The following is a 15,000-nucleotide window of genomic DNA, read 5'->3' as shown; positions in this document are numbered from 1 at the left end:
CCACTCACAGATGGCACTAATTTGGGTCTCCTTTGAGTATTGCGCTTTGTCAATGACTGCAAGACTCACAGCAACTAGACATTCTCTTGGAATGGAAAATCAAAGATGCAGATGATGTATACAACTGTTGAGATAAAATCTAGAAGATTCTGATGAAGGGCAACAAGATTTTATTCTAAATACCGGTAACATGTAATAGGCACTCACTACACTTTGTGGAGTGGTTGGCATTAGGAAGGGCATCCAGCCCTAGAAACCAAGCCAAAATAGACTGGAGCTTGGTACAGCTCTCTGATTTACCAATTCCAATCAAGCCATCTAATCCATGCCAGCATAGAAAATGGATGCTAAATGATGATGATGATGATGATGATGTTTGCAGGAGTTATCTTTTAGCATTTAAACCGTCCATACCCAGCCCAAATGTTCTTCCTGTTTTATGTTCAAACTGGCTAGATCTGGCATCTCACATCTGCCCTGCAATGTCATTTTGGAAATAAATGATTACATCGTCAAAATGTTCAAAGCTACAAGATAATCTATGACTAAGACAAAGCAAAGTGTATGAATGTTAAAATGGATTAAAGATTAAAGATTAAAGATTTCTGTTGGAAAACAAAAATGGCGTGTCGATAACGATGGGGCATGGTTCTCAATTAGCCAACAGCAGTGATGATTGCAATATTGGTAATAGATTCACAGACGGATGATGTCAGAGAATATTTTCAAGTCTTGGGTGTTCCTTTTTAAACATTGTGTTACCATATTTCTCTTGAAATATTTTGCTTTTGTTTCTATCAATTTTGAAAATAATGGAAGAATTTTGTAAAATAACTTTCGCCATTAATAATCTGGTGTTTGGAATATAAATTAACAGGAAATTTAGATGAAAGGTTTTTTTTTTTTTTTGTTAATTTAGACCACTTTAAACCCAGAAGGTAGGTAGGTGTTGCCGAATGCTGCCTGGTCTCAATAGTTTCTGCAGATTTACAAGTTCAGCCATTTAGGTTCTGATATATTTTCTACATGTTTAGTAATCCTTCCCAATCAACTGTCATCACCACCACCACCACCACCACCACCATCACCACCATTACCATTACCACAACCCCTGTCGGCATCATCACCACCACTACCATCAACCATCATTATCATCATCACCACCACCACCATCTTCATCATCACCATTACCACAACCCCTGTCAGCATCACCACCACCACCACCACCACCACCACCATCACCACCATTACCATTACCACAACCCCTGTCAGCATCACCACCACCACCACCACCACCATCACCGTCATCATCATCATCATCATCATCATCAGAACTGTTTCTCTTTTTAGACCCCACATTCTGGTTATCTTTATTTGCAGATCTTTCTATTTGGTTTGATGTCTTTGTTTTCATTTCTTATATTATCATCATCATCACTTGCATTATGAAGGCAGTGGAGGATGGAACCATCATCCTCATCATCATCATCATTATTATTATATTATCATTACCATCATCATTATTATTACCATTATTATTATTATTATTGTTGTTGTTGTTGTTGTTGTTAAAGAGCAGGCCAGATGTTTGTTGAAGTTATCAATATCTGACACTGTTTCAATATATTCAATAGAATATCGTAATAATAGCAATTGTCTTGAAAAAAAAAAACATTCATGAACAACAACAATAAAAACAAAACAAAAACCCACCCACCACCACCAACACCACCATCATCATCATCAACAACAACAACATTACCAACATTAACACTGCCACCTACACTAGTAAGCAGCAGCAGCACTGGCACTACCATTTCCACCACCACCACCACCACCTACTCCTCCTCCTCCTCCTCCTCCTCCTCCCATGAATGAGAATTGTGTAATTCTTATGATTTCCAATATTGTCTGATTCTCTTTAATTCATTCTTTTAGTTGATTCCGTTTTGGTCTTCTTGGATTAATTCTTCTCGTTAGGATTATTATTATTATTATTATTATTATTATTATTATTATTGTTATTGTTGTTATTCTTTGTTTCGTTTTCAAAAAATTTAATTTCTCTATTTTTTTTTTCTTTAATAAATTAATTTATAAAAATTCTATACAAATAAATAAAAAAGAATTAAAATAAGGAAAAACTAGGCTAGTTTTAATTTTTTTTTTAAATTTATATATGTTCTTGATTAAAAAAGAATTTTTTTTGTTTGAAAACCCAGTCTTTTTTGTTCATTGATGTGTATTTGTGTGTGTATGTTTGTGTATATACATATGTGTGTATGTATAAATGTGTGTGTATGTATGTATGTATTTGTGTGCGGAGGTGGTTTTTGTTTGTTTTTAATTGTGTATATGTATGTGTGTATGTATGTATAAATATATATGTTTGTCTGCATATTTGTGTGCGGAGGAGGTTTTAATTTTTATTGTGTATTTATATGCATGTATGTGTATGTGTGTATTTGTATGTGGAGGTGGATTTGTTTGTTTGCTTGTTTGTGTGTGTGTGTGTGTGTGTATATGTGTGTGGAGATAGTTGTTTGTATATATGTGAGTGTTCATAAATTTGAGCTTATGTTTGGGGGTTGGTTTTATGTATGGAATACATACATAAACACACACACACACATATGCACCTGTACGTGTGTGTGTGTGTGTGTGTGTGTATGCATGTTTGTGTGTGAGTATATTTGTGGTGATGGTTTTGTCTGCATATGACCTGTATTTTGTGTGTGTGTGTGTTAATATGTTTGAAATGGTTCTGTTTGTGAATACATAAGACATTTAGTGTTTGTATGTTATGTGTGAGAAAAAGAGAGAGATAGACAGATAGAGAGAGGTATTGAAAGAGAGGAGATGATAGAGAAAGAGAGGGGCAGTTAAAGTGAGGAAGATGTGTGTACGTACATGATGTTGGTTATTAGTGTGTGTGTGTGTACATACGTTTGTGTTTGTGCATTTGTTGATGTTCTGCTTTGTGTGAGTGTTTTAATTGCTTGTATGTACTTTCAATACTCATTTCCTGTGCCCTCAACCTACAAAATCATACTCCTGCCCCTACAAAGGTCACTTAACCTGTAGAAATAGCAACCAAATCTCCTTTGTATTACACCTTACCCTCTCTCTCTCTCTCTGTCTCTCAAGAACAGGATACATTAAATAATGTAGTCTTACATAATTCTAAAATGATAGGATGGCCATATTTGGATTGCCTTTAGTGATAGGTCTGTTTAAACTAAATAACAACAACCCTAAATTTTAAACACCCTAGACATGTACAAAACCCTACATTCTGCCAGTGCGAAACTGATTGGTAAGATGGGCTGAAATAGATCTTCAATACTGTATACATTAATATATTTATATATAGTTATTTATATACACACATCCATTTACAAAGTCAATATTTATTTAATTAATTTTTTTCTGTATTTATTGCATAATTTTTTTTTTTTAACTTTTGTTTAAAAAAAAATCAGATAAAAGAAAACAAAACAAAACAATCCTTTGGAAATGGTCAGGTTATTCTATTGAAGAATCTTACCATTTTTTAACCAAAACTGAACCAATGATTCGAGGAATATTACCTGCTGTAAATGAAAGACTGGTGTTGACAACATTCTTTGGAAGTCTTTGAATGTTTCTGTTTATTAGTTCCAAAAAAATATGTTTATATATTTCCATTCATGTAAATGGCTTTTGGTACAGAAATATAGTTATTCCACTAGGGAATATTTCTGACCTGTTTAAGGAGAAAAAAAAAAAAAAAAGATCTCACACATGCACATTCTTTCCTAAGATCGTAATTAGTGATGTCATAGAAATTCTACAACAGTTTCCTTGTTGTTGTTGTTTCTTTCCCTTCCTCATTTTAAACTCCTTTTTTTTTTTTTATTAAATATAATAAATTTTTTGAATTTCTTGCTTTTGACACTTTTAAAATAAATTGATAACATCAGGTAGTTTTTTTTTCCGTTTTTTTTTTTTTCTCTTTTTATATATACCTTTTTAAATGTTTTGTTTTCCAAATCAAAATTTCACATCAACTTTTTCGAGGTACAGTAGTTAGCTTTTTGGGGTCACATCTCTTGTCATTCTGGCTTTTTTCTTTTCTTTTTGTTCTAGATTCACAATAAACTTCACGTTCTGAAAATTATCCACTGTCAATTACACTCTTACTTGTAACGAATTTCAAATGCCTCACTCGAGCTTTCCGGTGTTCTTTAGATTTCATGCTCTAACAAACCTGTATTTCATATTTTGGTTGGTTATCAGACGTCTGTTTAGTGTTAAGAGTAACAAACTTCAAACTTCTTTCTGCTGTATATCTCTTAAATCAACTCCTTATGCTCCATTACACATGTTTCACTGTGCCTGTCTTTTAGCTACTATGTAGGTGTTCATCAGAGGGATTACAGTCCCCTTGTAATTCACAGACACGCAGGCAACATCCCGATGTAGACGACTGGCGTTCAGCTGGTTTCAATCGTGACTTGACAGCATTCCTCTGTGACTGAAGCAATGTCTTCATGTGTTTTCGCAGGTTTGTATTGAGTCTCTTGAACACAGGACTGTCACTCGATGCCGTGAAAGAATTTGATTTTGTTGTGCGACTCGACTCCTTGTGAATTGTGTCATGCGTGACTGCGTTAAAGTCTTTACTCGCAGTCGCAGGGCACAACGAATCTTCCAGGTGTTCAGAAGCAATACTGGAATGGTTTGAAGTGCATAAAGCAGTGGGGTCTGTCCCGTTTTGACTCAAATATCGAGCCTGTAGCCTTTTCAGCAGTCGCTTCTGAGTTTTTGTCGTACTTTGTGGACTATTTTTCTGCTCCAAAGGCTGGTACCCTTCAGCGGTAGCTGTCGTAGACTTGTGCGGCGTGTGATAGTGCACTGTCGCACGACAATCATCAACAGAAATTACATTAAGCAAGCTATTCGAGGAAGAACGCAAAGCCAAAGTTGTGACCCCATCTTTAGGTTTCGACTGAAATAATTCCTCTCCACTCTCATCTGATGGGGGGCACACCCCTACATGAACCTCATTCAGTCGTGCATGCTGACAGTCTTTTGATGAAACTGACTTTGCCGATGTTTTTGTGTCTGAAAATTTTAAAAGGTTTTGGTCGTTAGGACAGAATTTACCATTTCGTTTCCTTGATGACTTCTTTTCTAGATTATAACCCGGCTGGAGGTTTAAATCTGAAAAACTACAAGAGAGGACCTTTGACTGCAGTTGTAAAGGGCTTTTGCTAACTTGATCTTTCCATTCAGCACTTTTAGCTGGGGTGTGTTGACTACTTAAATGTCCATTCAGACTTTGGTTTAATTTGATGCCGTTCTTTGGCAATATTCCATTTTTCAGTTTCGAATTCACCACAACACCATTAGCAATAATGCTGTTGTTGTTCTTGTTGTTATTGTTATTGTTGTTGTTGTTGTTGGTTTCACTGCTTTGAGCAGTGGTGTTGGCCGTCGTCGACACCTGGGTGTCGGGTATCTTAAAGAAGGCCTTGTTCACCTCCTGCCTCCAGTTCTCGATCCACATGGCCTTCTGCGGTGATAAGTAAGGCGTCAACGATGCAGTCACGCACATGTTTCCGACACCGCCACCGCTGCCACCACCACCACCACCTCCACTACCACTGTTGTTGTTGTTGTTGTTGTTGTTTAGCTGGTTGAACTTATGCAGCTCGTACCATTCATGGAGTTGTCGATGATGATGCAGATTTCTTTCATTCATATTGTTCCAAACTTGGTAACTTTGGTAACTGATTCTTGCTTGGAATCACTTTTGGTGCTGCCAATGAGACACTTAGCTCCTCACTCATTCTTCAACATTTACTTTTGATTATTATTGTGTGTTGTATTTTATCCTTTGATGCTGCCCTCAATGTCTTGTGCTCTTGTGGCCAATAAAAGAAATCATTATTGTTATTTATGTTAAATTCCACTTGGTCCTGTTTCCAGACGTCAATAATTTTTTTTTGATGTGATCCAATTCCTCAAAGACAACTTATTTTTCTCCGGAATTTCACATCGAACGACAATCTGTGAAAATAAAATTATAAATTTATGACAATTTTTTTTTTTTTTATAGAACATGCAAAGAATGTTTTTAATATTTTGTTATGTTTTAAGAATACTTTTTTCACATTTACTTTGATATCAACCAGAAGACAAAAACAACAACAACAATAATAATAATCCTTTTTACTATAGGCACAAAGTCTGGAATTTTAGGGTTACTCTTTTACTCTTTTACTTGTTTCAGTCAAGTATTGAAGTCAATGAGATCAACTTGCCCCCACCCCTCCAAAATTCAGGCCTTGTACCTATAGCAGAAAGGATTATTATTATTATTATTATTATTATTATTATTATTATTATTATTATTATTATTATTAGTAGTAGTAGTAGTAGTAGTAGTAGTAGTAGATGTAGTAATTAATCCTTCTTACGAGTTGTTTTGTGCACAAAAATGTTATTTTAAATGTAAACTATTTGTGCAATTAATGTGTGTGCGTTTGTGTACATATATATATATGGACAAATGTGTGTGTATATTTATATATATACCATGTCCATGTGTGTGTGTGTGTGTGTGTATATAGCAATCTAAGGCAGTGTATCAAGCATTTTCCCTTTATGTCAAAAAAGGTGAAGCTTAGCGATTTGGTAAATAGAGATTCATGAAAAAAGTAGCAGACAGCTGTATGGACCTCGGTCGATACAACCAACTCAAAACCATTGGCTGGGGTATTCCTGACTGGCCTCACTCCAGTGTCGGAGACCGGTCAAAGAAGAGGCGGACGTCTATAATCCGGGTATTGATTCTATTAAAAGTTTATTTTGGGTGTGGAAGAAAATGGAGTGGTGGCGGGGGGGGGGGGTTGTGAGAGGAGGTAAAAGAAAGTAAATTTACCATTAATGATTCTTGGAGAGATATTGTGTTGTATGTTATTAATTTTTGTTACTTTGGTCACACTTCACTGAACCATACTGGAACTGACTGATGGGTAGGCCTGGAGGTGGACTGGGTAGGTGTGTGTGTGTGTGTGTGTGTGTGTTGGGTTTCTTCTCTTGAGGTTCTAATCACACTTAAACACACACATGCACACACACACATATTCAGGCAGATGCACACACATGCGCATATACTCTCAAACACATGCGTACACATAACAATTCTACACTAACATGTACACACAAAGACTCACACATAGAAACATACCCACACATTTGTACATGGTCAGACATGCATATATGTAAACACACACACACACACACACACATGCAAGCACCACACACACATATATACATACACACATACGTATGCACATACATGCACACCCTTGCGTACACACCCATACATTTACACACACATGCACATATACACACACATACGTACCCATACATACATACGCATGCCTATACACATATGCCCACGCACACACACACACACACACACACACACACACACACTAGTCTTATAAAATCAAATTATATTTTATATGTTAATAGATGCAGAGATGGCTATCATTGCTGAGGAAAATCACTGCACAACCCTCACTTCACATGCAACAAAGTCTTTGTTGCCATAGAAACACGGGGAATTATTTCTCTTTCAGCTTTTCCAATTCTATTGATCTTTGTTTTATTTTTTTTTCATTCTTTTCGGATTTAAAAAAAAAAAATTTTTTTTTTTTTTTGCAATCTATTTCGTTGTTATTTTCTTCTTCCTCTCATAAAATTGTCTGATGTAACTCTGACTTTGAATCGCAGTCTTATTATATAGCTTCATATTGAAATTTTCTGTTGCCTTGGTTACAGCATCACTAAAAATTACTAACGAGTTTAATTATGTCATAAAGTTGCCAAAGGCTACATCACATGTTATATATCAGCAGCTGACAAAGGCACTGAGAGCAGAGTGGAGTCGGGGGAGAGAAGACACCTCTATGTAACAATCGCTCTACCGACTCTGTACAACTGCCAAACCTGTCTTCTCTGAACAATTGTATTTCATCTTGAAAATGGGGATCTTATAATCAACCAATGAAAGAGCTCCATTCTACACAGTCACTTGACCCCCTACATTGGAGACAACAAATCTTTTGTTAACAAACCCCTTTTTCATCTTTGAAATAGGGATCACATGAACTAATTGGAGGACTTGTGTATTGGTATCTTCACTTAACCCCTGTTTATTGTAGTTGGTAAATCCCACCTTAATGCCCCTTAACAATTATATTAAACACTGCAACAATGTGAGCCAATAAGGAAGTTTCAACGAAATTCCCTATGATTGTCTCTTTTGAGTCTTATGATGGCATGCAGTCAGAATTAACAATGATCTGCTTATGGCTAAGACACAAATCAAATGATAAAATTTAGCCCAAAGTCTGCTAACAGATATCTGTAGTACATCACAAATATCTGTGGTACATGACAGATATTTGAGGCACATGACAGATATCTATTGCACATGTCAGTGTCGCCTTACTACCAGCATCGCCTTACTGGCACTTGTGCCGGTGGTACGTTAGAAAATTATCTGAGTGAGGTCGTTGCCAATGCCACTGGACTGGCTCCTGTACAGGTGGCATGTAAAAAACACCATTTTGAGCATGGCCGTTGCCAGTACCGCATGACTGGCCCTTGTGCTGGTGGCACGTAAAAGCACTCACTACACTCTCCTGAACTTTTAGGATCAGTGCTCCTCTCCAATTTTTGTAACATTTAGCAGATGAGAGATAACTTTTTCTTGGGATAGAAAGCTAGTCTATATAAATTTAAGTTTCACTTGATAGTGAAAGCTTGATCGTGTTCTATTTATGAGTAAACCAAACTAACTTATCTTCCACAAACCCCTTCTTGTGTTTTTGATTATGACACACATGAGCTAAGGTGGAAGGGGGTAAGTTAGTGGGGTGGTGGTGGGTCATTCTGCTTGTTTGCTTAACATGTTCAAATTATAGCAATGTCTTGCTTAATGATCCCATACTTATTGATCTCCTACTTCAACGATATTTCTTTTAAAATAGTGAAAATAATAGCATCGTAATTAATTGCACAAAAATGAATGTTAAACATTCCTAATGATTGCTTTAAAAGTTTAATCATTGCAACATGCTTCGTTAATGTGTGCATAAATGCTTCGTTTGTTTGTTCATTAAGGTTTTGGTCATTTTGCATTCTTTATTCACAATCTCTTTGTTACTCTTTCATCTGAAAACTTTTGAAATTAATTCATTCTTACAATTAATGTTACTAATTTAGTTAATTTCTTGCATATTTTAGCACAACACAGCTAATGAAAATAGTCACCTAACAGATAGCTATGAATCTGGTTAATTTTTAAAATAATGTAATGTATTGTCGTATTGTCTAATTAGATTACTCAATCAGACTCCATGGTAAAACGACTGACAATTTTAAGGACTAACGACATTTTGATAATTTTAGAATAATCATAGCAGTGGTTATGATTGGGAAGTACCATTTCTAATATTCTTTCTACATGAATTTGTTTATTACTTAAAAAGCTCTCACTTAAGAAATGGGTATTAAGAATCAATTGAGTCATTTTATCTAGATGTTCCTTTAATAGGCAGACTCCTTTCAAATAATGTCTTGCTGTCTTGGAAATTGAGGACAACATCAGCCAGGAGTTGCACAGTGCTAGGTGCGTGTGTGCATGTGTGTGTGTGTGTACATGTTGCGCTATACATATTCCTCTGTGTGTGGATATGTTTCTCTATTTGTTAACATTTGTATGTATGTTTGCCTGTCTGTGTCTGCAAGTGTGTGTGTATTCTTATATAAATATAAACATATGTGCCTTTAGCCATTGGAGTCTGACAAGTTGCTTATACTTCTAAGTGCTTTATAGGCATGAAACCATTGGTCACTCTATGGTAGACCATAACATTTACCTTACTAAAAAAATATGTTACTGCTCTTATGTTTTAGAGTGTGCTTTTCTGTTCAGATATATGAACTACTGACTATATATATATATATATATATATATATATATATATATATATATATATATAGAAGAATGGCTAGTGAGAGCTGTGCGAGCCATGTACAGAGATGCGGCCAGTAAGGTGAGGGTTGGAAATGAGTACAGCAATGAATTCCGGGTAGAGGTAGGGGTCCACCAAGGTTCCGTCCTCAGCCCCCTATTATTTACCATAGTCCTCCAGGCAATCACAGAGGAGTTCAAGACAGGTTGCCCCTGGGAGCTCCTCTATGCTGATGACCTTGCCCTAATTGCGGAGTCACTATCAGAACTAGAGGAGAAGTTTCAGGTGTGGAAGCAAGGTCTAGAATTGAAGGGCCTTAGAGTCAACCTAGCTAAAACCAAAATCCTAATAAGTAGGAAGGTAGATAAAACACAAACCCCTTCAGGTAGATGGCCCTGCTCAGTATGTAGAAAAGGAGTAGGTAGTAACTCTATAAGATGTACCCGGTGCAAGCTATGGACACATAAGAGGTGCAGCAACATCAAAGGCAGGTTAACTAGCAAGTTAGTTTTTGTTTGTGGCAGATGTTCAGGTGCAATAAAGACTGCAAACAAACAGGAAACAACTTCTATCTCATTCCAGGGTGAAAAACTAGAGGTAGTCGATAGCTTCCGCTATCTGGGCGACCAAGTTAGTAGTGGGGGTGGGTGCGCTGAAAGTGTAGCTGCTAGAATAAGAATAGCCTGGGCAAAGTTTAGAGAGCTCTTACCCCTGCTGGCGACAAAGGGACTCTCACTCAGAGTAAAAGGCAGACTGTATGACGCATGCGTACGAACAACCATGCTACATGGCAGTGAAACATGGGCTGTAACTGCTGAGGACATACGTAAGCTCGCAAGGAATGAAGCCAGTATGCTCCGTTGGATGTGTAATGTCAATGTGAATACCCGTCAGAGTGTAAGTATCTTGAGAGAAAAGCTGAACATTAGAAGCATCAGTTGTGGCGTGCAAGAGAGACGATTGCGCTGGTATGGACATGTGGTGAGAATGGAGGAGGATAGCTGCGTGAAAAAGTGCCACACCCTAACAGTTGAGGGAACCCGTGGAAGAGGTAGGCCCAGGAAGACCTGGGCTGAGGTGGTGAGGCAAGACCTTCGTACATTGGGCCTCACCGAGGCGATGACTACGGACCGAGACCTTTGGAAATGGGCTGTGCGTGAGAAGACCCGGCAAGCCAAGTAAGATCGTTGCCAGTGCCCCTGGACTGGTTCTTGTGCGGGTGGCACATGAGATGCACCATTTTGAGCGTGGCCGTTGCCAGTACCGCCTGACTGGCTCCTGTAGGATTTTCGAGCGAGATCGTTGCCAGTGCCCCTGGACTGGCTTGTGCGGGTGGCACATAAAAGACACCATTTCGAGCGTGGCCGTTTTCGTGCGGGTGACACGTAAAAGCACCCACTACACTCTCTGAGTGGTTGGCGTTAGGAAGGGCATCCAGCTGTAGAAACTCTGCCAAATCAGACTGGAGCCTGGTGTTGCCATCCGGTTTCACCAGTCCTCAGTCAAATCGTCCAACCCATGCTAGCATGGAAAGCGGACGTTAAACGATGATGATGATGATGATGATATATATATATATATATATATACATATACATACATACATATATACATACACACACACACACACACACTGTAGATTGTTCTGTGAAGGTAAGATCAACAAAAAAAGTATTCCATCTGGTGAGAGATACATATTATTTAATAAACACTATATATTTTTATGAGCTCCTAATAATAGCGGTTCGGCAAACGAGACTGATAAAATAAGTACTAGGCTTGCAAAGAATAAGTCCTGGGTCGATTTGCTTGACTAAAGGCAGTGCTCTAGCATGGCCGCAGTCAAATGACTGAAACAAGTAAAAGAGTAAAGAGTATATTTTTATTTAAGACAATTAGGTTCAGCCTCATGTGGTTTCATAGGCTACTTGCAGAAACCTAGGTCATTGGGTATATATATATATATATATATATATATATATATATGTGCATGTGAGAAAAGATTGAATAGTCAAGTGATAATACACAAAACCCATGTGTGTGTGTGTGTGTGTGTGTGTGTGTGTGTGTGTGTGTGTCAGTCCCTCTCCCTGATCTGTTTTATCCTCCCATGCTGCTATCTGATAAGTGTTAGCTGCTGTGTGTAAACTTGTGAAATATTCTGGCAGAGCTGTAGAAGTTTTTAACACCAATCTGGCTAAACTCAATCTCAGCCTTAATTAACCAATATGTTTAACAATTGAATCCCAGAAGGCAAAAATAATAGATGTTAAAATTAAAGATGAAATATTACTGCTGCTGCTGCTGCCACTACTACTACTACTAACAACAGTAATGATATTTGTTTCAAAATTAATTGAAACAAAAGCAGACTATTTGATCAGAAATATGGTAATGAAACAGTTAAGACAGAATAGAAACAGACTTTGAATCCATTTTCATAAATATTGAGTGTGTGATGATAATATCAAAGTGACTAAAAACTACCAACTCTGAACCATGTCTGATATATTCTCTAGACACTACATGTTGGTGAGAAAACAACCCCTGCTTCATTGAGTGTCACTCAAATTGGTCAACTGCATCACCAACACACCCGAGACCACCCTTAGTTCTAGGATATAATTTGCCTGTTTTAAAATAATCTAAATGAAAACCTCCCATTAAAATTTCATGTTTATTTATGTTCCAAACATTAAAAAGGTCAAAGTTATTTTACAAAATTTTTCATTGTTTTAACAATTAGCTGAAATTAAGACAATGTATTTCAGCAGAAAAATGGTAACAAAAGGTTTCATTGTTCTGCTGCCTCTGTTCCAAAGTTTATTTCCATTCCTTTCCATTGTTGTTGTTGTTGTTATCCTGTGGAGCCCAGTTATTTTCCTGTCATCCTAGCAAATTGTAATTGTATCTTCTATCTGTTACAGATTTTCTGCTTGTTTCAGTCATTGGACTGTGGCCATGCTGGGGTACCACCTTGAGGGGTTTAGTTGAACAAATCCATCTCAGTACTTGGGTTCTTTTTCTTTTTTTCCTAAGTATGGTACTCTCATCTGTCAGGTAGTGGGTGGGTGGGTGGTGACATACACACTTACGCGCGCGCACACATACACACATGCATGCATGTGCACACATATAGGCTTACCCACCTAGCCGGCAGGATGGCATCATTTGAAGGCTACAACAAGGAAGTGCATTGTGACCAGTGGTGTGTAACAACATCTGATAGACTGGTTGATACAGAGATGCACACACACACACACACACACACACACACACATGTATGTGTATATCATCATCATCATGCATCCTCTTTCCATGTTGGTATGGGTCGATGGTTTGACCGGAACCGGTAAGCTGGGGAGCTGCACCATGCTCCAGCCATCTGTTTTGGTTTGGTTTCCATAGCTGGATGCCCTTCTTAATTCCAACTACCTTACAGAGTGGACTGAGTGTTATTTATGTGTCACTGGCATGACATGGGGTGCCTGACAACGACCAGGATTTGCTTAGCTTTACCTGACTTCTCAAACACAGCATATTGCCAATAAACACACACACACACACACGATGGGCTTCCATACAGTTTCCATCCACCAAATCCACTCACAAGGCATTGATTGGCCTGGGAGTTATATTACTCGACACCTGCCCTAGGTACTGTGCAGTAGGGATGATCTCAAAACTGTATGGTTGCAACGTGAGCTTTCTTAACCACACAGTCACACCTGCGCTGATTCTTTTTTTTGTTTCTCTCTTGAGGAAAAACCATGTTGACTCTTTGAACTCATGAGTATGCTTTAGAAAGCATGATTTCATTTAACCCCTACTCCTGGGAGACGCAAAAGCAGGCGGCCATATGGTTTTGTGTTTATAACTGAAACTAATGATCTCTCTGTCAACTAGCGAACCGTCAACACAAATCCAAATGACTGCTCACTTTGACATCTTTCAAGGGTTGAGTCAAATGAAATTGTGCCTGATAAAGCATACTTGGCAGATTTAAAGGGTGAGAAGGATTTTGTTTGTAAAATTATTATCATTGTTAAAAAACAGCAAACTGACAGATTCAGTGTTGGAAAAATGGGTCATCAAATTTAACCCTTTCGGTACCAACCCGGCTGAATCTGGCTCTGAGTACAAATGTTTTGTTTTCATAAGTTTTGAATTAAAATCTTCCACCAAACCTTAGTCACAATATATATTCCTAACACTAGCTAAATGATAACTAAGTTATTTTACTAAATTCTTTGTTATATTTAGAATAATTCAAAGAAATACAGAGCATCTCAAAATAAATACAGTAACAAAAGGGTTAATATGTTAATGTTGCTGGTCTTATCAACCTTAGCAATAGGGTAATGAAAGTGAAAAGTGGACCTAGTGTAATTTGAACTCAGATGGTTGAGGGGCAAAACATCGTCAACAACAACAACAACAGTAATAATTTAGGCAGAGGTGCAGCAATTTCAAGGGAGGAGTTAGTTGATTAAATCTTGACCAGTACTTTGCTTTCCTCCCTTCAGGGTTAATAAAAGAAAATGACATCGGTGGAATTTGAACTCAGAATGAATTCTGCAAGGCATTTTCCCTGACTCTGTAATGGTTTTGCTAATCTGCCATGACCACCACCACAACAACAACAACAACAATAACAATAATCCTTTCTACCAAGGGCACAAGACCTGAAATTTTTTGGGGGTAGAGGACTAGTTGATTACATCAACCTTAGTGTTTCCCTGGTACTTAATTTATCTACCCCAAAGGATGAAAGGCAAAGTCGACCTCGGTGGTATTTGAACTCAGGATGGAAAGACAGAGGAAATTTTGCTATGTATTTTGCCCAGCATGCTAATGATTTTGCCAGTTCACCACCTTACATAATAATGATAATAATAATCCTTTCTAATATAGGCACAAGGCTTGACATTTTTGGGGAGCAGGGTAAGTCAGTTACATCGACT

General features: G+C 37.6%; 2 protein-coding genes across 3 annotated transcripts in view; one reads left to right on the top strand and one right to left on the bottom strand.

The window, feature by feature from the left end:
- LOC106877853 (GPI inositol-deacylase) overlaps positions 1-15,000 on the top strand; it is a 190,724-nt gene that overhangs the window by 102,418 nt on the left and 73,306 nt on the right. The gene's annotated exons all lie outside the window — the stretch shown is intronic.
- LOC128250669 (uncharacterized) overlaps positions 3,410-15,000 on the bottom strand; it is a 38,473-nt gene continuing 26,882 nt past the window's right edge. For both annotated transcript variants that reach the window (XM_052976240.2, XM_052976241.2), the window contains exon 2: positions 3,410-6,054. In XM_052976240.2, the coding sequence (XP_052832200.2) occupies positions 4,385-5,746 (1,362 nt within the window). In that variant the 5' untranslated portion in view covers positions 5,747-6,054 and the 3' untranslated portion in view covers positions 3,410-4,384. The remainder of the gene's footprint in view (positions 6,055-15,000) is intronic.

Source organism: Octopus bimaculoides, chromosome 25, assembly GCF_046866305.1.
Source record: "Octopus bimaculoides isolate indiv1 chromosome 25, ASM4686630v1, whole genome shotgun sequence".
Lineage (NCBI taxonomy): Eukaryota > Metazoa > Mollusca > Cephalopoda > Octopoda > Octopodidae > Octopus > Octopus bimaculoides.
The sequence above is the reverse complement of the archived record's forward strand: the minus strand, read 5'-3'. Positions and strand labels throughout refer to the sequence as shown.